The sequence below is a fragment of the Geotrypetes seraphini genome, chromosome 2 (assembly GCF_902459505.1).
Source record: "Geotrypetes seraphini chromosome 2, aGeoSer1.1, whole genome shotgun sequence".
In the NCBI taxonomy this organism is placed as follows: domain Eukaryota; kingdom Metazoa; phylum Chordata; class Amphibia; order Gymnophiona; family Dermophiidae; genus Geotrypetes; species Geotrypetes seraphini.
This window is the reverse complement of record NC_047085.1, coordinates 516,892,303-516,913,896: the sequence shown is the minus strand read 5'-3', so window position 1 is coordinate 516,913,896 and position 21,594 is coordinate 516,892,303. Positions and strand designations below refer to the sequence as shown.

Genomic DNA, 21,594 nt, shown 5'->3' with positions numbered 1-21,594 from the left:
TGCATCTAACTTTCTAGTGCTTGTGTCTCTTCTTATTGTCTTCATTTTTTAAAGGATATTTTTTTGGCTCTAATAGCCTCTTTCATTTCATCTTTTAACCATGCCGGCTCTTGTTAACTCTTCTTTTCATCTTTGCTAATACGTGGAATACATCTGGTCTGGGCTTCCACGATGGTATTTTTAAATAACATCCACGCCCGATTTACAGACCTAACCTTTGCAATTGATCTTTTCCGCTTCTTTTTAACCATTTTCCTCATTTTATCATAGTTACACTTTTGAAAATAAAATACCACCCCTCTAACTGTAACCACTACCCTGGCATCCTGATTGTCTGTCTTGACTGTTTAGATCAGTGGTTCCCAACGCTGTCCTAGAGGACCACCCACCAGTTGGTTTTTCGGGATAGCCCTAATGAATATGCATAAGAGAGATCTGCATTTAATGGAACTGACAGGCATGCAAATCTGCCCCATGCATATTCATTAGAACTATCCTGAAAACTTGACTGGCTGGTGGTCCTCCAGGACAGGATTGGGAACCACTGGTTTAGACTTTAAGTTCATTTGATTAGGGACTGTCTCCTTTGTGACTCCGATGGTCAGATGAATCATGTTCTCACTACAAATGCACCTGCCTAACCTTCAAGTCTCTACACGGTATCCTGCCTCCCCTTTTTCCACTATCTTGGAACTCCTCTAATCCCAACACCACAAGATCCACTCAAAAATTCAAACTATCCTTCCCCTCTTTAAAAGGCATATCCCATGCAGGAAAACTAGGGACTTCCCTCTTCTTCAGGATCACCGAACTCTGGAACAGTTTTACCACCCCGCTTCGGTGCCTGTCCTCCCTCCAACTCTTCCGAAAACATCTGAAAACTTGGCTCTTCTCCAAAATGCAATGACCTCTCCCTCATCGATTTACTAATTCCCTCTAAACCTCTCTTTCTAAGTCCTTCTACTCTTCATTGTAGTTTCTTTCTATACCAATTACTGTAAACCTTGCCGAGCTCTACTTCTGTGGAGATGATGCGGTATACAAACTTAAGGTTTAGTTTAGTTTAGTGATGAAAGACAAAAGCCAGATGAGGAATGCTACCATGATTGACTGACCATAATATCAACACTGTGTCACTTTCAAGGCCTTCAACTGCTAACGCTGATTCTGAGAAAGTCCCTGGTACCAAGACTGCAGAGTATACATAGTCTAAAACAAAGAACTTCATCATCAAATAGAAGCTGAAATGTACATTCAGCCTTGTTTTGGTTTCAACTGAAGATGTCAATGCATTTTCAGATGAAACCAAAAATTTTCTGCTGGCTTGTGGATGTTCTCTACCCTCCAAGGCCTAACCATATACTGTTTGTGCTGCTCTCCTCTTTGAGCACACAGATACACTGCTAACAATACTGCCACTAGGCTTACTTTACAGTGTGAATCACTTGGTGTCTTTTTAGAACTGAAAGCAGAGTGAAGCATTTATTACACTCACTACATGTAAATGGTTTGTGTCCTGTGTGGATCATTTTGTGACTGTTTAGATGTGAAAGCCGAGTGAAGCTTTTATTACACTCACTACATGTAAATGGTTTGTGTCCTGTGTGGATCATTTTGTGACTTTTTAAATGTGAAAGCCGAGTGAAGCTTTTATTACACTCACTACATGTAAATGGTTTGTGTCCTGAGTGGATCATTTCGTGACTTTTTAGAGTTGAAAGCAGAGTGAAACTTTTATTACACTCACTACATGTAAATGGTTTGTGTCCTGTATGGATTATTTTGTGAATTTTTAGATGAGAAAGCCGAGTGAAACTTTTATTACACTCACTACAAGTAAATGGTTTATACCCTGTGTGGATCATTTTGTGACTTTTTAGATTTGAAAGCCGAGTGAAGCTTTTATTACACTCACTACATGTAAATGGTTTCTTCCCTGTGTGGATCATTTCGTGACTTTTTAGAGCTGAAAGCCGAGTGAAGTTTTTATTACATTCACTACATGTAAATGGTTTGGTCCCTGTGTGGATCATTTCATGACTTTTTAGAGTTGCAAGCCGAGTGAAGCTTTTATTACACTCAGTACATGTATATGACTTGTGCCCTGTGTGGGTCATTTTATGTCTTTTTAGAGTTGAAAGCCAAGTGAAGCTTTTATTACACTCAGTACATGTAAATGGCTTGTGTCCCGTGTGGATCATTGCGTGACTTTTTAGATGTGATAGCTGAGTGAAGCTTTTATTACACTCACTACATGTAAATGGTTTCTTCCCTGTGTGGATCATTTTGTGGCTTTTTAGATGTGAAAGCTGAGTAAAGCTTTTATTACACTCACTACATGTAAATGGTTTCTTCCCTGTGTGGATCATTTCGTGACTTTTTAGAGTTGAAAGCTGAGTGAAGCTTTTATTACACTCACTACATGTAAATGGTTTCTTCCCTGTGTGGATCATTTCGTGACTTTTTAGAGTTGAATGCCGCTTGAAGCTTTTATTACACTCAGTACATATATATGGTTTGACTGCTGTGGGGGTATTTTGATGGATTTTTAGAGTTGAAAACTGAGTGAAACTTTTATTATGCTCAGTAGATAGAAATGGTTTCTTATTTTTATGACCCCTTTTGTGCATCTGGAGTTCTTTCTGGTCTGTTTTTCTTTTCCTCTTGCCACTATTATTAATTTGGGAGGGTCTCTGGTTCTCAGGGCTGTGACTGAGTTCCCTGTCAGTTCTCTCACAGGAAGGGCCTCTATCCATTGAGTCTTCTGCAGGGTCTCTCTGTTCCCTTGATTCCTGTTTACAATTCTTTGTGTTAATAATTTCAGGTGTCTGGGAAATATTCTCATAGATGTTTTCTGACTGTGTTTGGATTTCTTCCATTTTCACAGGACCTTCTCCTCGATTCTCTGTTCTCTTCCATTCATTATGGTTCTGATGATCTGTTGGATATAAACAGAAGATATTTCTCATGAGTTAGAAAACAGCAGTGATTTCTTAGATTAATGTATAACCTGTGTATAATGAGGAAAAATAGATGTCGCAGAAAGATTTTCCATGTGTGGCTTGAGAATGGGTCAGTTTCCTACATGCAAAGCATTTTTTCAAGCATTTATCTCTAGACAGTGCCAATTTGTGAGCGGTTCCTTGGCAGTGTGGAGAGTTAAGGGAGTCAATTCTCTAGGGCACCAAATATCCGATTGCTCTAAGAGTAATCTATAGATTTTGCATGTAGGTATAAGAATCACCTATAGCCCACTCGTGCATCGCCTATTTGCACACCACGCACTTGCACGCAATAACTCTTAGGCATTATCTTATGGAATAGCACTTAAGTGCATTTCCGAGCAGTCCTGCCAAATCACCTCCGTTGTGGCACGTAACTTCTGTTTTAGCATGAAAGTTACACGCCAAAGTGGCATTTATGTGTGCAATCTGTTTTATTAAAGTCATCAAAGGCAACAGCCATCAAATACAATGCGGGCATGTCACAAATTCAATCAACTGTTACAAGTGAAAACCATTAACCCCACCACCTCCCTCTACCCCACCCTAGAATTGAATAGAAAACCAGTGTTAATGAACCAAGAAGATAAATAACAGGGAAAAGAATATGAGACAGAGCAATTGTTCAATAATTATACATCAGCAATCTCAAATACCCCCCCCCTCCGGAATAATTCAAGAGGTAAAACAAAGAAATCCAACAGCACAAGCCTACCCAATAGGAGAAGCCCCAAGAGGATCAACGCAAAAGACTCTGATGGGTCCTGAGAGAAACAATGATGGACTTCCCCCTCCCACCCCCCAGCCCCGTCAGAGAGCTACTAGACAGCAAATAAATCAAATATAAAAAATAAAAAAGGTGGGGAGGGACTAGGAGGACATGAGGAATGGGCAGGAGAGCCGCAGCAGCAGGAAAAAAGCTCGGGGTCGCCAACCCCCCACAGCTCCAGGCTGATCAAACCTTTAAAGTATTGAGTATTAAACTGCAAATACGGGGAGACAAGGAATAAATATAAGGTCCCAAAACCTGCACAAAAATTTTAGATTGTTGTAAAGAAGCACGCACCCATTCCTTCTCAAGCAACATCAGAGCATGTAGCCAGTTACGCCAAGCCCAATAAGAGGAAGAGCGATCAGAGACCCATTCTCCCAAAATAACCTTCTTAGCCATCAACCTGGGCTTGTACAAAAACAACCTACCCACCCCAGGTAGGAGCTGAAAAGCTTCAAATTTATCCAATAAGAATCCCACTGGGGTAACTGGTATAGGTCGGCCTAATAAACTTTCTAAATAATGAATCACTCGTCTGCAAAAGGACTTAACCACGCGGCAACTCCAAAAAGCATGAAAAATGGTCTTGGAGGCATTTTTACATTTTTTATACTGATCCGAGTCCGCCAAACCAGAATGATATAATTGAAGCCGCGTAAAATACACACGATGCAAGATCTGGAATTGACATTCTCGGAGATCCGCAGACATAGAGAGGGACGAGATCCGATCAATAAGACACCTATATTAAGATCAGTCGGCAACAGCCCCAATTATGGAGCCCAACGATCACACAAGGCCTCCCAAGACCTCGGCGGCACCAGAAAGCAGAGAGCCTTGTGGAGTGCCGAAACAGAAAGACCGGCATCTTTGAATTGGGCAAAGAAAGTTCGGAGTTTATTCCCCCATTTCCACTGTAAGCCTTCTCCCGACAAAGATCGCACATAATGATCTAGTTGCAGATATTGAGGTGGCGCTCGTTGGCTGTAGGGGGCGCTATAATGCGTTAATGGAATGGATAGTGTGCAGGACATGTTGGTGCAGTATCTTGTGGATTTTTTCTACAAAAATGCCTGCTTTTCCTATGGTTCTGGGTAAACTAATTAGAAGTACATATGAAAGTTAAGGCCACGCCCAATAGAAACATACGGAAAAGTGGGCGCATGAAAATCTGAATATGGATGTAGCCAAGGCCAGAAAAATACACTACAGAGCATCAGGTGTGTTTTGAAATCTTAATCGTACTGCTGATCTTTGGCTCTTTTGACTAATGACTTTGCCTACCACTGCCCTAGGTCAACATTGCGACGCACAAATCAAAAAACTTCATTGCTGCCTAACTGAAATAAAGAACTGGATGACTGCAAACAAACTACAACTCAATGCATCAAAAACAAACTTCTCCTACTCTTTATGGACCTTTGCTGGCTTATTTTAACGCAGCTGTTGCTCAGGGTTCCTTTCCGCTTTTTGCAAATGAGGCCCTTATTTCTTTATTGTTGAAGCCGGGAAAGGCGGCTGACTTACCGGGGTCTTATCGTCCCATCTCTTTGATAAACGTGGACCTGAAACTCTTTGCCCGTATTTTGGCTGAGCGTCTTGCTCCCCATCTCCTTCAGCTTATCCATGAGGATCAAGTCGGTTTTGTTCAGGGCCGTCAGTCTGTTCATAATGTCCGAAAGGTCCTCTTTGCCCTTGCTCAGTGTCATTCTCGCCAAATTCCAACTCTTTTTGTTAGCCTAGATGCTTCTAAGGCGTTTGATAGCGTCCATTGGTCCTTCTTGTTTCGTACCCTGGAACATGTTAGGTTGAAAGGGTTTTATCTTGATGACGTATGTTCCCTCTATTCTGATCCGAGGGCTTCTCTGCTAGTCAATGGAACCCGCTCGGACTCTTTCCCTATTCTTCATGGAACCTGGCAGGGTTGCCCTCTTTCCCCCCTCCTGTTCCTTCTTTCCCTAGAATCCTTACTGTGTACTCTTCGGGGGTTCGCAGAGGTCAGGTGTCTATCAGTTAGTGAGCTTGAGTTGAAGACCCTAGCGTATGCGGACGACATGTTTTTTATTCTTACTCGGCCTGAAGATTCTCTCCCGGCGGCATTGGACTTCATTTCTGAATTTGGATTTTATTCGGGTCTGTCCCTCAATTTGGATAAATCTTTGGCCTTGCCTTTTCCACCAGAGCTACGAGCAACGTGGAGGGGTGTTTTTCCTCTTCGTTGGGCTGACTCAAATTTGAAGTATTTGGGGGTTACCATTCCGCTGGACTTATCTAGTCTGTATTGCTTAAACGTGGAACCGCTATTCCAGGCCCTTCAGAATAAACTACACCTTCGGGGAATTTTCCCCTTTTCGCTCCTAGGTCAAGTGCACCTGTATAACATGCTCATCGTCCCCTGTTGGCTTTACGTCTTTCAGGTCCTTCCCCTTTATTTGACGTCCCGCGATGAGAGACGATTGGTTCAGAGATTTCTTTGGGCTAGGAGGAGGCATCGCTTGTCTTATAAACGGGCGGAAACTCCCTGGTATAGGGGTGGCTTGGGCTTATTGAACCTTAGATATTTGACAGTTGGTTGTGGCATGCGCCATATTAATGACATTTTCAGGGGTACTTCAGCTTTCACTAACACTTCTTTGGAGCTTTCCTGCTTTCAATCTACTCATTTTAGCGCCTATCTTCATTCACTTCCCTCTCCTGAACCTGAATCTCTTTCTGTGAAAATACTGCACCGACCCCTGCGGAAGGTTTGGCGTTGGGTCTGTAAATTTCACTCTCCATCTACTTCTGTCTCTCCCTTCTTGCCTATCCGCTTTAATAGCTCCTTCTTACCTGGGATTGACGGGCCGAGTTTTGCTCGGTGGGAAACGAAGGGTATTCACTATGTACTTCACTTGGTAGATGATGATGGGAACCTTAAACCCTTCGCACAGTTGCGCGAGGAATTTGATCTCCCGCCCAATGATTATTTTGCTTATATGCAAATCCACCATTACATTTTTCCTTACAAGCCTCCTGCCAAGAGATGTTGTCTACGGCTTTTACCATTGGTTCCCAACTTCCGGTCCCCCTTAAGTTCCATCATCGCCATTTGAAGGATGAGTCCCCTTTGTTTGACCATTCTAGGTTGCGAGATGCTTAAGCTGCCATCTGATGTACTCTTGCAGGCTGTCCGTCAACTGCCTGCCTTTCGAAAATACACCACCTTTCGGGAACAACATTTTAAGTTGATTTTTCATTTATATATTTCTCCTAAGAGGGCTTATTTATCCCACTTCCGTATTACTGCTGCCTGCCTTTGCTGCCAGGCTCCAGAAGCGGGCTTGGGACACATGTTTTGGTCTTGCCCTAATGTTCAAGATTTTTGGACTGCTATCTTTGTTTTTGTGGAGGGCATTTGGAATATTACCATTCGCCGCTCCCCTTTGCTTTTATTTGGAACTGTTTCTCATTATTTCCCTCGCTCGAAGGGAGTTGCAGCTTTCCTCAAGTGGACTGTCCTGATTGCTCTTAAATGCATTTTGTTGAAATGGCTTGAGGCTGATGCTCCGGACTATTCCCTGTGGCGATGTCAGATGATTACTCTCCTGATGTGGGAGAGGAGGGATGTGAAGGATCTTTCTTCTCTCCCAGGCCGCATCTTTCAGCGTACTTGGGAACCTTTTTAGACTACCTTGACTCTTTTGGCTCGCAGCCGGGTGCTTAACTGTTGATTCTTGTTTTATGATTCCTTTTGTTCAGATTGGTACACTTGCTTTCTTTGCTATTTCCTTTGTACTGTATATTTGGATGGAGGACCCGGGGGGGTGGGGGGGTTGTTTGGGTTTGAATAAGGGCGGGTGTGGGGGGGTATCTTCTAAACTGTTGAGCTGTTTTGGTTATTAGTATCATTGCTTTGCTGCTGCTTTGTTTGCTCAATGAAATATATTTGAATATAAAACGCTAAGCGCGCATGCGCACACTTACCTGCGTGTTCCCTGATCCCTGATCTGTTTGTCTGTGGCAGGTAAGAGTACATGCGCGCTTAGGGTTCTATTCTAACGACCGGCGGCAGGTAACACGCCGTGACTCCCCCCCCCGGCGCCGACCCTACCCGGCACACCCAAAACCTCCGTTGACCCTCCTAGCTGAACTTCCCACCGCAAGATGAACATAAACCTCCAGGCTCCAGCAGCGTCCAAGGCACAGTAAACACGTTGCTTTGCATCCTTCTACTGGCCTGATTTTCTCTGCCGCGTCCCTGATGACATCAGAGACGCGGCAGAGGAAATTAGGGCAGTAGAAGACTGCGAAGCAGCGTGTTTACTGTGTCTTGGACGCTGCTGGAGCTGGGAGGTTTGTCAGCTGTCTAGCGGTGGGAGGGTCAACGGGGGTTTCGGGGGGGTTAAATGGAAACATGCTGCTCAGGGGGATGGGAGGCAGGCTGGCATCAGGAGAGGGGGTGGGACAAAATCTGGAAGATAATGATGGGGACATAGGAAGGAGGCACTGGGGGCACTAAGGACATAGAAAGGGGCACTGAGAGTACTAAGGACAGAGGATGCACTGATGGCACTAAGCAGGACAGAGGCACTGGGGACACTAAGGACACGGGAAGGAGGCTCCGGGGGCACTAAGGACATAGGAAGGAGGCACTGGGGGCACTAAGGACATAGGGAGAGACACAGACAGAAAAAATGACAGACAGACAGGCAGCATCCAAGGAGATACAAAGAAAAAAAAACCAGACAGACAGACATCTACTCTAGTACCCGTTAATGTAACAGGCTTAAACACTAGTAATAATAATAATCAGCCGCTGCCGCCCCACTGGCAGAGTCCGTGATTCCTGCAACTGGCTGCCGGACACATAGGATGTTCACGAGGAGAAAGCTGGATAGCTACGGATTTGCGGGAAAGAAGCAAGGAGCCCTGAAAGCAACGGGAGTAAGCCCGATGCAAGTGGCGAAGATGGCGGTGTCAGAGGCCACATTGTGGGGTGGCGTGGAATTCCAGGATCGGCCAGGCAGTGGTGAGCTGGCACCGGACACCCTGAGGGATCTGGACATTCGCAAAGAAATGCAGTCCCTGCGCCACGATGTTACTAAAGCAGTTTTACTGATTTAAAGCAAGACCTGGGGGAGCTGGTGAAGAAGCAGGATGCGGTAGAGGTACATGTTAACACCATGACAGAGGACATCATTGCTCTGCAGAAGGCGGTGGCGGGAGTCTGCACGGAGGAGTTGGCGCTGTGGGACAAGTTGGAAGATCTGGAGAACAGATCCCGGCGGTGTAATCTCCGGATCCAGAGGGTGCCGTAAGAAAGTGCCTATCAGGATGCCCGCCAGACAGCCTTGGACATTTGCACAGACATCCTCACTGGTGCTCTGGTTGGTTAGGGGTGGGTGCCGGAAATTGAAATAGAATGAGTGCATTGGGCTTTGGGGCACCCTAAATCCAATTTGCCCCATGACATTGTTCTGTGCCTGGGCAGCTTTCGGGTGAAGGAGGAAATATTCCATGCTAAGCGGAAGCAGAGGGAGTACAAATGGAATAATTTGCGGGTGGACATTTATCGGGATGTGGTGGCTGTCACCTTGCGAAAGCAGAAGAATATGCAAGCGGTAACCACCTTTCTCTGCAGAGAGGGCCTTAGATATCGGTGGCTTTATCCATTTGCCCTGGCACTGACGGTGGGGAGCGTGACGAGTCAGGTCTGTACAGTAGCGGAAGCCTGGTCGGTGCTACAAGAACTGGGTGCTCCTAACCTTCCTGAGAGGGAACCTGCTGGAGAGCGAGGGGAGGAGAGAGCAGGACCTTCCGGATGGCGGCGACAGACCAAAGGAGCGACGGTGCGGAGTGCAGGGAGCAGTGAGCCACCGGGACAACCCATGTAATCGGGTTGCTGACATCATTGGACTTACCTGTTGACCTGAACGGCTTCTACTGTTCAGAGGCAGTGGGGGTCATTAATGGGGAGAGACTGGAGGGTGTGTGCTAGGTGAATGTGTTCTTGGGCAGGATGGTGGATAGGTTGGGGAATCTGTGTGCGGAGGGGATGCGGGAGGAAGGCCAGGAGTGATACAGCGGGCAGCTGTCTGCAAGGGGCCTGAAAGGTGGGCCTGGGCAGTCTGTTGCAATCTGGCCGGGAGGGGGGTGGGGGGGGTCAATTTTGGGGGACTGTGCTGTGGTTGTATGCTGGGTGAGTGTTATAGGGAGGGATGGAGATTTTGTTGGTGAGGGTTGTTTGTGGTGGGAACCTGGGTGGAGACGTCAGGAAGTACTTCTTCACGGAACGAGTGATAGAGCATTGGAACAAGCTTCCAGTACAGGTGATCGAGGCCCGCAGTATCCCAGACTTCAAGAATAAATGGGAAACCTATGTGGGATCACTGCGAGGGTCATACCAATGAATAGGGTCGCTAGGATATTGACTTAATAGAGCAGGTCAGTAGAGTTAAGGGGGCCAGTAGACTTATAAGGGTGGGTCAATGGTGTGGGCAGACTTGATGGGCTGTAGCCCTTATCTGCCGTCATCTTTCTATGTTTCTATTTGGTGTTCATCTCTGGGGTGGTGAGGGTGTGCATAGGGGTGGATGGGGTGGTGGAGTTGCTTCTTCCTTAGGGGATCTTGAGATCTGTTTGGATGGTCTCGAGATGTAGTTTTGGGTTGGGAACTGGGGGGAGGAGGAGGTTCAAGGGGAGAGACGGGGGAAGGTGGGTGGTGGGGGAGGAGTTGGGGTGAGGGGAAAGGGACATGGTGCTCTCTGCCCAGCTATGGTAACAGATGGTCAGCTGATGCTCCGGTGGGGCCTGGTCAGGGGCTGGGATGGCCAGGTCCTGGGGGTTCTGATGGTGAAGTATGTGGAGTAGTTGGAGACAGTGGATTATGGTTAACTTTGTCACCTGGAATGTGGGGGGATAAACTTCCCCATTAAACGCTCTAAAATATTACAACAATTACAGCGCCATAAAGTGGATGTGGCCTTTCTCCAAGAGACCCATTTGAATGATCTTGAACATACTAAATTGAAGCAATGCTGGGTGGGGGAGTGTGTTGCGGCTTCTGCGAACGGGAAACACAGGGGGGGTAGCGATTCTGTTCCATAAGGGCCTCCTAGACAATATACAAATTTTGGCTAAGGACGGGGAGGGTAGATATGTGCTCTGTCAAGGGGTGATCGCGCAGCAGGACATGGTATTTTGCTGTGTCTATGCTCCTAATGAAAGTGACCTGGCATTTTATGCTAAATTGACCCGCTTGTTGTTGCCGTTCGCCCAGGCCTCCCTGATTATTGGGGGAGACTTTAACGCGGTTTGTGATTCTAGTTTGGATTGCATGGGGCCAGGGGGTGCTCTACGTCGGACTGGAGAGAGGGAGCTCCAAAAATTTAGTGACAACCTAGATTTAATCAACCCCTGGAGGGTACTGCATGGCACCGAGAGAGATTATACCCATATGTCCCGGGCGCATGGTATGCAGTCTCGCATTGATTATATTTGGGTGACGGAACAGGTGTTTCGGAAGTTGGAGCGGGCGGAGATAGGTCCCTACACAATCTCGGATCATGCCTGGGTTCAAGTGACGTGACAAGAAGGAGGGGGGCCTTCGGGGAAGTGGCGCTGGGTATTTTCACTAACATTGTATAGGGACCCGACCTACAGGATACATGGAATGAATACAAACGGCATAATGCTCATACAGAAGGGGACCCCATCCTATTCTGGGAAGCAGCGAAGACGGTGTTGATGGAGATACCCTTAGTTATAGTAGTCACGTTAAAAGAGCTCGCGATAAGGAAATTTTGCGTTTAGAGAGGGACGTAGCAAGGGCCCGGAGGAGGTATGGCCAGACTGGTGACCCCATGCACAAACAGAAATTGATGGAATATCAGGTGGTCCTCAATTCCCTACTACATCAGCGGGTGCGCAAATCCCTCGCTTACTATAAGTACCAGCTTTATAGATATGGGAATAAGGGGGGAAACTGCTGGCCCACCTGGTTGCTACCAGGACAGGCTCACATAGGGTTCAGGGCCTGAAGAACGAGCAGGGGAAGAGAGTTACAACCGACCTGGGGATCGGAGACATATTTTTTCGATACTTTAATAACCTCTATACCCCCACCACCCCCCCACCCCCCGTCAGAAGGAGTGACGGCGGGCCCCTATTTGGATGAGATATCGTTGCCCCGTATCTCTGAGACAGACCGGAAGCGTCTCAATGCACCAATAACGCTGGAGGAAGTGTACTGGGCAATAGGGAACAGTCCTCCGTTGAAGGCACCGGGCGAGAATGACGTGTGCATTGAATTTTATAAGCTGTTAGGTGTGGAGATTGTCCAGTCGCTCGCTTGGATGTTTAATATCATGGTTGGCGCAGAGGCTTTACCAGAGGGTATGAACAGGGCATGCATATTGTTGTTGCCTAAACTGCACAAAGACCCTGAAAAAGCAGGCTCCTATCGTCCTATTTCCTTATTGAATACGGAGGTTAAACTGCTAACGAAAATCATGGCAAAGCGGATGGCTGCTTTGCTTCCCTCCCTTATCCACGAAGCTCAGGAAAGGACGAACCATAGCTAAAAATGTAAGAAAATTGTTGCTGTCTTTGGAACAGCGGGCGGCGTGCAATCTCCCATCTGAGCTGGTTAGCTTTGATGCCGAGAAGGCGTTTGATAGGGTGCGGTGGGACTTTCTCTATGATACTTTGGCGGCCTATGGTTTTGATGGTTTTTTTGTCGGCAGTGCGAGCATTATATGCTCTTCCACAGGCTAGAATAGTGTTGAAAGATTTTGGAAACGGACCGGTTCCCGATTTATAGGAGGACGAGACAGGGTTGCCCCTCATCACCATTGTTATTTGTGCTAACCTTGGACCCCCTAATTCGGAATATATATGCGATGCCATCTATACGGGGGATTGACATCGGTGCTACATCTTTAAGTTATCGGCCTTTGCAGATGATATTTTAGTACACCCTCCTTGACGGTCTTATTGGACTTGATAAAAGAATATGGCGACTATGCCGGGTTCCGCTTAAATTTAGATAAATCGGAGGCGTTCGCATCCTTTGCGGCAGTTCAGGCCCAATAGGGGAATGGGTTTCTGCTGACATGGGCGCCGGGGCAGTTTGTGTACTTGGGGACTTTGATGACCATGCCGGTTCACCGTTTGTATCGTCTTAATGTGGATAGGCTTCAGCAACAGACGGAGCTTATGCTAGATACCTGGAGGGCATTGCCCCTTTCTCTGATGGGGCGCATTTGCATGGTTAGGATGTTCATCTTTCCCAAATGGCTGTATGTATTACAGACTCTGCCGTTATGCTTGTTGAAGAAAGATTTACGCATCTAATATAATAAAACACTAGGCCGCGCATGCGCACTCCCATCGCATGGTTCCAGATCATGTCTACTCTGGGTTCTTTTTCGTGGGGTCTGAGTTGGAATTCGAAGTTGGGTGAGGGTGAAGGTATGGTTGCTCTTATACCTAAAATTTTATTGTTGAAAAAGGAGGCCAGGGTTTCTGCTGAGGGTATACATTCATTTTTCTGTAGTAAGATTTGGGTAGTGTCAGTTAGGCTGTTTACCAATTTGAACAGTTCTTTGCTATTTGTTTCGGGAGTCCCTATTTTTTGTGCGTAGTGTTTTGTACGTTTTTCTCTAATCTGGTTTTTGTAGTTTTTCATTTTTTGTTTCCATTTTACTTTGTCATCCTCTTTGTTTTTTGCCAGGTTCTTTCTAGTTTTCTCAGTTCCTGTTTTAGTGTTAGTAATTCATGGTCGAACCATTTGTTTAGTTCCCTTCCTTTCTTTTTATATGTTTGAAATGGTGCTATTTGATCTAACACTTCTTTGATAAACTCTGCCCATCTTGTCGGGAAGTCCTGTATTTTTTCTGTTTTGGGTTGTAGTTCATAGTGGGCCCAGAATTCTGTTGTGTTTATAGTTCCTCTTCTGGTGATTGTGGTGGGTTTTGGGATTTTTCTTTTGGGTTTTTGTTGGGGTGATTTTTTTTGCCAGTATATATCAAAATTACATGTGTAGTGATCTGACCAGATGCATTTTTCCCAGGACCTTGTGTTATGATGGATCTTTAAGTCGGGGATTTCCTTTTGTGAAAAAGTAACTATGTCTAATTGGTGGCCTTTTTCGTGTGTTATTTCTGGTTTTGGTATTATATAACTGAGGGTTTTTAAGAAGGTGTTGATTTCAATTATTTCGGGTTTTTCTACTTGCTCTAGGTGGACGTTTATGTCTCCCAGTAGTAGGTTATACGTTCCTTTTATGGTGTTGATAGTGAGGTATTCGAAGAACTCTTCTCTGGCATTAGTCCACTTTTTGGGTGGGATGTAAAATATTGTCATGGTTAGTGCCTCTTCCAGTTGGGTGTTGTTGACCTTGCAGGTTAATATTTCTAGGTCTTTTCTGGTTTTAGAGTCTGTTTTGCTATAATCAAATGTTTCTTTTAGAATTATTGCTATACCACCTCCTTTTTTCCAGTTTCTAGATAGAGGTAGGGTAACATTTCTTTCATAATTGTGTCAGTATCTGAAACCATCCATGTTTCAGTCAGAAATAGGAAGTCGGGGATTGCTTGCGCCAGCCAATCGTGTATTATTTGTGCTTTGTTTCTTACAGAGCGGGTGTTCAAGTAGTATCCCTTGAGATTGTTGTACTTTGGTTGGGTGGGCGTTTTAAAGCATTCTATTTTTTTTCAGTTTATTTTCTTTGGTTTTGTTTTTATGGATTTTGAAGGAGTTACGAGTTCTATTTACCACTGGTATTTGAAAAGGGCCTAGCTTTGTGAATTCATGTAGAAATTGATGTGGGCTATTTGGTTTGTTTGTCCTGGTTGGTCTGTGCCAGGAAAAATGAATAGGGATTGGTTTGGGGGATTTTTCGTCGTTACACCAGCTTCTGTGGTATTTTAATAATAATAATAATAACTTTATTTTGCATACCGCCATACCCAGAGAGTTCTAGGCGGTTCACAGTAGTTAATAAGATTACACATGAAAATAACGTTGGAATTTACAATTTTTTGGAATGTACATGTCGTTGAAGTTAACAGAAATTTAACGAGATGAAGTCGATATAAAATACCATCAGTAGGAATATACAAGTAATATACAAGGAGAATACAAGGAGTATGGTACAAGGAGAATACAAGGAATATGCAAGGAATATACTGGGAATATAGTACATGGAATATACATGAGTGACCGGGAAGTTAATAGGTTTGGAGGGGACCTAGGGGGGGAAGGGGGGGGTTCAAGTGTATTGAAGGGAGTAGAAGTCGCGAGAGGGAGTGTTAGGGATTCTGTCTGTGGAATAAGTGAGTTTTGAGTTTTTTTCTGAAGTCCAGGTAAGTGGGGGCGTCAAGTATAATTTGGGCAAGCCATGAGTTTATTTTGGCCGCCTGGAAGGAGAAGGTTTTGTCAACGAATCGTTTGAGAGGGCATATTTTTAGGGAGGGGAAGGCGAATAGATGAATTCTGCGAGAGTTCTTATTGTTGTGATTTAATTTAAAGTGGGGGATGAGGTAGCTTGGGGATAGACCAAACACCGTTTTGAAGCTGAGGCATGTGAACTTGAACAGTACTCTGGATTCAAATGGCAGCCAGTGCAGTTTATGGTAGAAAGGGGTGATATGTTCCCATTTGTTTAGGCCAAATATAAGGCGGACAGCAGTGTTCTGAATCAGTTTTAGTCTCCTGGTGGTTTTCTTCATGGCGCCTAGGTAAATGATATTGCAATAATCGAGGATGCTGAGAATGGAAGATTGTACTAACAGTCGGAATGAGTTGTCATCAAAGTATTTTTTTATGGTGCGGAGTTTCCAGAGCACCGAGAAGCATTTCCTGACGGTAAGATCAGTGTGTTTCTCAAGGGAAAGGTGTTTGTCTAGGGTGACTCCTAGTATTTTTAGGGTTTGTTCTAGGGGAAAGTCCGATCCATTCACTTGGATTGAGGTAGTTTTGAGTTTGTCGTTGGGGGAGGCCAGGAAGAATTTAGTTTTGTCAGCGTTTAATTTTAGTCTATGGGATAGCATCCAGAGTTCTATCTGCCTGAGTAAGTGTGATATAGAATCAAGCAGCTCTAGGGTGAAACTGGTTAGAGGGATGATTATTGTGATGTCATCTGCGTAAATGAAGAATTTGAGCTTGAAGTTGTGCAGGAGGTTTCCCAGGGAGACGAGGTAGATATTGAATAGGGTGGGGGACAGTGGCGAGCCCTGGGGGACACCACAAGAGTTGTCCCAGCTATGGGAGTAGGAGTCGTACTTGATGACTCTGTAAGATCTATTTTTTAGAAACCCGTTGAACCAGCTGAGAACCTGTCCGGAGATGCCGATGTGTGCAAGGCAGTTTAGGAGAATGGTGTGGTCAACTAGATCGAAAGCACTGCTTAGGTCAAGTTGCAAGATTAGGGCGCTGGAGCTCTGGCTGAAGAGCGAGTGCAGGTGGTCGAGAAGAGAGGCAATGATGGTTTCGGTGCTGTGGCCAGAGCGAAAGCCTGATTGGTTGTCGTGTAAGATGTCGAATTTGTCCAGGTATGTGGTGAGTTCAGCATTTACTGCCCCCTCAGTTATTTTGGTGACTAGTGGGATGCTGGCGATGGGTCTGTAATTAGATGGGATGTTGGGAGGTTCTTTTGAGTTTTTTGTAATTGGGGTTATCAAGATGTGGCCTTGTTCTGCTGGGAAGTTTCCAGCGGATAGTAGAGCATTGACCCATGACAGCATGTTGGCTTTGAAGTGGGCTGGAGCAGTTTTCATGACATTAGGAGGGCAAGTATCTAGTCTGCAGTAGGAGTTATTGTATTTGTTGTAGTATTTGTTGAAGGATTGCCAGTCTATGGGTGTGAAATGATTCCAACTTAGGTCGGTTCTGGATCCTAGAACACAGTTGGATGTGTTTGTGTCATTGAGGATGGGGAAGTACCCATGGGGATTGGCCGGGGGCGTTATAGATGATCTTAATTTTTGTATTTTGAAATTGAAGAAGTCTGCTAGGGTGCTGGCTGTTAGGGTGGAATCCTCCCGGGTGTTCGTGAGTGTCTCAAGATTGTAGAGGTCGTTGACCAGGTTGAAAAGGTTTCTACTGTTGTTTGTGACGTTTCCTATTTTTTGGGCGTAGAAATTTTTTCGTTTTTCCTTGGTGAGGTTTTTGTAGTATTTTACTTTTGATCTCCACTCAGCCCTGTGCTCTTGAGTACCAGATTTAGACCATACTCTTTCTGATTTTCTTAGGTCTCTCTTTAGCAGTAGCAGCTCGGAGTCATACCATCCCTCTAGATAAAGTATCTCCAGTATCAGGAGATAGTTGTTGAGAATCGCCATTTTTTGCTAATGAGTTACACTGCTTGGGAGTAGGGTGATGGGTGATAGTCAGGGGAAAAGGTGCAATATAGAAAAATCAATCATAAAAGGAAGATATCCAGTACTATCAATGATATAAAAGAGTATCAGTTATGCAGTGCAGTATTATCGGCTGATTATACTTTTCAGGAATGTTTTGGAGTCAGATATGTGTCGCTTCACAAGTCGTCGCTTCACAAAGGTGCGCGCCTTCGCCGGCGTGCCAAACGGCAGTGCGCCATTGGAGAGGCTCAGTTAAAGAAGAGCAAAGCCCCCGCTGGTTTCGGGGACGAGGCGGGCTGGTCTCGTGCTCTCTGCTGGATCGGGCTCCCCACCTTCCCTTGGTCTGCCTGCCTGGAAACGGCGGTGCACCATTGGAGAGGCTCAGTTAAAGAGAGCAAAGCCCCCGCTGGTTTCGGGGGGCGGGGCTGGCTGGTCTCGTGCTCCCCGCTGGATCGGGCTCCCCACCTTCCCTCGGTCTGCCTGCCTGGAAACGGTGGTGCCCGTTGGAGAGGCTCAGTTAAAGAAGAGCAAAGCCCCCGCTGGTTTCGGGGGCGGGGCGGGCTGGTCTCTTGCTCCCCGCTGGATCGGGCTCCCCACCTTCCCTCGGTCTGCCTGCCTGGAAACGGCGGTGCGCCGTTGGAGAGGCTCAGTTTTATTTTGTATCTTGCTCAGAATTGTTAGATGATAGCAAGTAAGAAAATTTTTTAAATAAATAAATATCCTTACAGCAGTCCTGAAATTCCTGTGCTTAACCCTTCAGGACCCACTACACTACAGAAAAGGGGCTCCTCTAACTCCTCAACAGCCCCTTCCCCAGGGCACCGACATTTAAGCACCATTTGAAAACTTAAATGTACAGAGCACTAGCCATAATGTGGGTGGGTGGGTGCTTACGTGCCTTAAGTGTTAGGAGAGCTCAGTGGTAGTCTATAACGTACACGCACAGTAGCACATAAATGCAAAGGAGGTGTTCACTAGGGAGGGACATGGGCGGGTGCAGTTACAAGCTTAACTTACTGAATACGCTCTACATGACAAGTTAAAGTGACAGATTGAGGTGTTCGCATTTATGGCAGCCAGCTGGACAACATGCAGAGTCCCTGTTGCTTCCCAGGCTTCTGCACACAGCCCAGGATCTGGCACCACAAACTTCCCTTCCTTCTAACTTCTTCACAACACGGTTTCTGACATGTGAAGTTACAGAAACACAGGAATCTGGATCTTTCCTTCCCTCCAACTCTCCAGAGCTAACACTGTGTGGCCCATAGGTTAAGCATTTGCATTAAGGCCAAATGACTGATCCTCACCAATAAAGGGCTAGAACCCCCAGTGGCCCGAAAAGCCCATGTACTATGACTGGAGACTTACCCTACAAAAGGTGTCTACAGAAGATAATTTTATCTCAGTCCCTGTTATTACTGCACTCACCTAAGCAGCTGCTTTTTCCATGTTCTCTTTCCTGTGATCCTGGTTCACCCCTGATATAGGGCTCTTCCCCTCGTTCAATGTGGGATATAATCTTAGGGGTGAAGGCCAGAGAACCTGTTGTTAGGGCAAGAAAAGCGCATTTTCTTACATTTTTATATCTCATAAAAGTAACATAAACCCTTTTTATTTATCTTTATAATCTAATCCCTACTATAAATAGTGCAATGTATTAATCTCTCTATTCTCAAAAATGGATTTCCTGTCCCACCAACTCTCTTTCTTCCTCCCCTCTTAAGTTCAATCAATTTGTACCTTGCTTAATCTTTTGTAAACTGCATAGAACTTCACGGTATTGCGGTATATAAACTGTTGTTATTATTATTATTATCACCTCATTTTAACTTCTTTATACCTTATACAGCATGCAGGTTTCCTTGTTCACATCTAGAACATCAGGAACAAGGTGAAATAAACACACTGAGCATGGTCAGACTGAGTTCGGAGAAAGGGCAGGAAGCCAAAATCACTTTTCTACATCACTCACCAGAGAAAACTTTCCAGCAACTAATCAGCATTTCAGAGATTATCTTTACACAGTACGATAAGGATTTATTTTCCATGTTTAACATAATAAATTATTTCATGATTAAATTAAAAAGTATTTTTTCCTGTTTTTGAATATTTACAGACAGTTTGTGGCGTCCACCATTGTGGTCGGAGGACACTGCCTCTTTGGGTAGGAGGTTTTTTCCTGTGTGTTTTTTCTTGCTGTTGTTTACTTGTGGTAGAAATGTTTATTAGCAGTAATGGGCAGGGCCAGATTAAAAAGTAGGCTCAGTAAGCACATGCTTCGACTCCAGGAGCTCAAGGGGCCTGGCCAGACTACTCCAATTTAAAAAAGACAGCTGTATGTAGCCTGAAGGAAATGTTCCCAGCAAAGGGAATGCCACTATGCTCTGCAACCTGCATTCAATAAATAAAACTGGCAACAGTAAGAACAAATAAGTTTATCCCTTACCCAGAGAGATCAGGATCTCATAATTCTCCTTCATCACCTCCCTGTAGAGCTCCTTCTGCTCTTCATCTAAATACTCCCACTCCTCCTGGGAGAAAGAGACAGCGATCTCCTCAAATGTCACCTGCATCTGAAACACAAACCAGAAACACACTCAGCATTTTCTGCAACTCTTCCAGGAAGGGCTGGTGCTCATTGGGGAGGAGGAAAATGTACTAGTGTGCATGATTTCCAAAGACATAAGCCACAGTCCCAGAACAGTTCTATCTGTGCAAGAGACACCAGTCCCAGCCCAAATCTCTCTCCTTCCCCTCAGGAGGGTCCCAAAGTGAAGCTGCAGCAGTGTTTGCAACAAGACCTACCTGGGCAGAAGCTCCTGCAGCCATTTCCCAGGATCAGAAATGCATCTGGGGCTCTTTCTCGGGCTCAGGGTTTGTTTCTTGCACAGTTGGAAGAAGAGACAAAAGGGCCGAAGCCGGAAATTTCTGCTCAATCCCCGAATTAAAGGAAGTAGAAAAGACTCGTTTCCTGTTGGGCACAGGCGGATGACATCACAAAAGGGAGGCGGAGCTTCACTCTGAGCACTCGGTCTACAGAGGGAGGCAGTCTTCCTTGTGGGTTCCGCCCCTTTCTGTGCTGATTGGTCAGACAATTACTGGGCTAGAAGAGTACCGCCTACTAGCACTGAAGGGGGAGGAGGGGTTTTTAGCTTCTTCTGGCCCTCATTGGTCAGAATGTTCCTGGGGCGGGGAGAAGGAGGGCTTTTAGCTTCTTCTGGCCCTCATTGGTCAAAATGTTCCTGGAGGCGGGAAAGAGCCAAGGAAGGCGGGAAGCTCAACTCTGGTGAACTTCAGGCCTTGCGGCGCTTCACTCTGACCATTCGGTTTAGTGAGGGGAGGCGGTCTTTTCTTCTTGGTCCCGCCCCTTTCAGTGCTGATTGGTCACAGTTGCAAGGGTTTGGAAGAGAAGTTATAAAGCTCCGCCCACTAGGGGGAGAAGGAGGGGTTTTAGCTTCTTCTTGGCACTCGTTGGTCAGAATGTTCCTGGGGCGGGGAGAAGGAGGGGTTTTAGCTTCTTCTGGGCACTCATTGGTCAGAATGTTCCTGGGGCGGGGAGAAGGAGGGGTTTTAGCTTCTTCTTGGCACTCGTTGGTCAGAATGTTCCTGGGGCGGGGAGAGGAGGAGTTTAAGGAGGGAGGGAGGTTGGAAAGGCGGGAAGTTGTGTAGTCCTGTCTGCTCTTCAGCCATTCCCAGCTCTGGCTCCTCCTAAGTGGTCAGTTCCCGTGTTCAGCTTCTCTCTGCTGTTGTGGAAATCAGATTGTGGGACGGAGAAAGTGCTTCTATATAACTGTAGTCAGCTCTGTTTAAGCTCCTCCCCTTCCAGGAGGGGTTGAGGAGACTCTGCAACTAGGAAATGTAGTCTGTTCCTCAATGAGAAGCTCCGCCCTCCTCTTTATGATGTCATCGGTCTGTATCCTTGTAAAAGCTCAAATGAGCTAAATCACCTCCAGTCCTGGATCTCACTTTCTGCCCTTCTCTCCTTTCCCCCAGCACTGCATGAGAGAAACCCTAAAGCTTCTCCCCTGTAGCCAGAGAATGATCCTGATTCATTTCTAAGTCCTGCAAACAGCAGAAGCTTCTGCTAATGCAGAATATTTACTCCCAGATTCTCATTCCCTGATGAATTGTCTGCCCATGTCCCATCTTAGGAATACCTTTATGAAGAGAGTGACCCCAGGTAGGGTTACCAGGCAAACAGGAAACCCCAGACATGTCCTCTTTTTCAAGGATTATCTGGGTGCTCAGATGTTTGGGGTATTTTTAATTGGGGTAGTTGATCCAGGTTGAGCCAGCTCTCCCACCTACCATCTCCCCAAGCCCGGATGCTATAATTTAATCTTCAGGCAGCCAGCATTAGCAATAAGGCAAGCCTTCCCCTGAGCCTGCCGCCTCACTACATCGACTTCCTGTTCCTGCTTAGGCGGGACTTGCAGAGAGATGGATTCCAGGGTAAAGTCAGTGGTAACAGGCTCAC

At 45.7% G+C, this 21,594-nt stretch overlaps 1 protein-coding gene across 1 annotated transcript; it reads right to left on the bottom strand.

The window, feature by feature from the left end:
- Positions 1 to 479: 479 nt before the first annotated feature.
- Positions 480 to 20,118, bottom strand: LOC117354652 (gastrula zinc finger protein XlCGF26.1-like). Its single transcript, XM_033932488.1, has 4 exons — positions 19,923 to 20,118; positions 19,564 to 19,690; positions 18,546 to 18,659; positions 480 to 2,938 (listed from the first exon to the last, which is right to left on the bottom strand). Exons 1-4 carry the CDS (start codon positions 19,944 to 19,946, stop codon positions 1,425 to 1,427), a joined length of 1,779 nt encoding a protein of 592 aa, XP_033788379.1. The 5' UTR covers positions 19,947 to 20,118; the 3' UTR covers positions 480 to 1,424.
- Between the last annotated feature and the right edge of the window lie 1,476 nt (positions 20,119 to 21,594).

What these genes read in the sequence shown, in the direction of transcription:
- LOC117354652 (XM_033932488.1), bottom strand. Translation starts at nt 19,946, where the DNA reads ATGGCTGCAGGAGCTTCTGCCCAG. An exon ending in CTGCAGGAGCTTCTGCCCAG is followed by an intron (nt 19,691 to 19,922) that starts GTAGGTCTTGTT and finishes TTTGTGTTTCAG; the next exon opens with ATGCAGGTGACATTTGAGGA. An exon ending in TGGAAAAAGCAGCTGCTTAG is followed by an intron (nt 2,939 to 18,545) that starts GTGAGTGCAGTA and finishes TATATCCAACAG; the next exon opens with ATCATCAGAACCATAATGAA.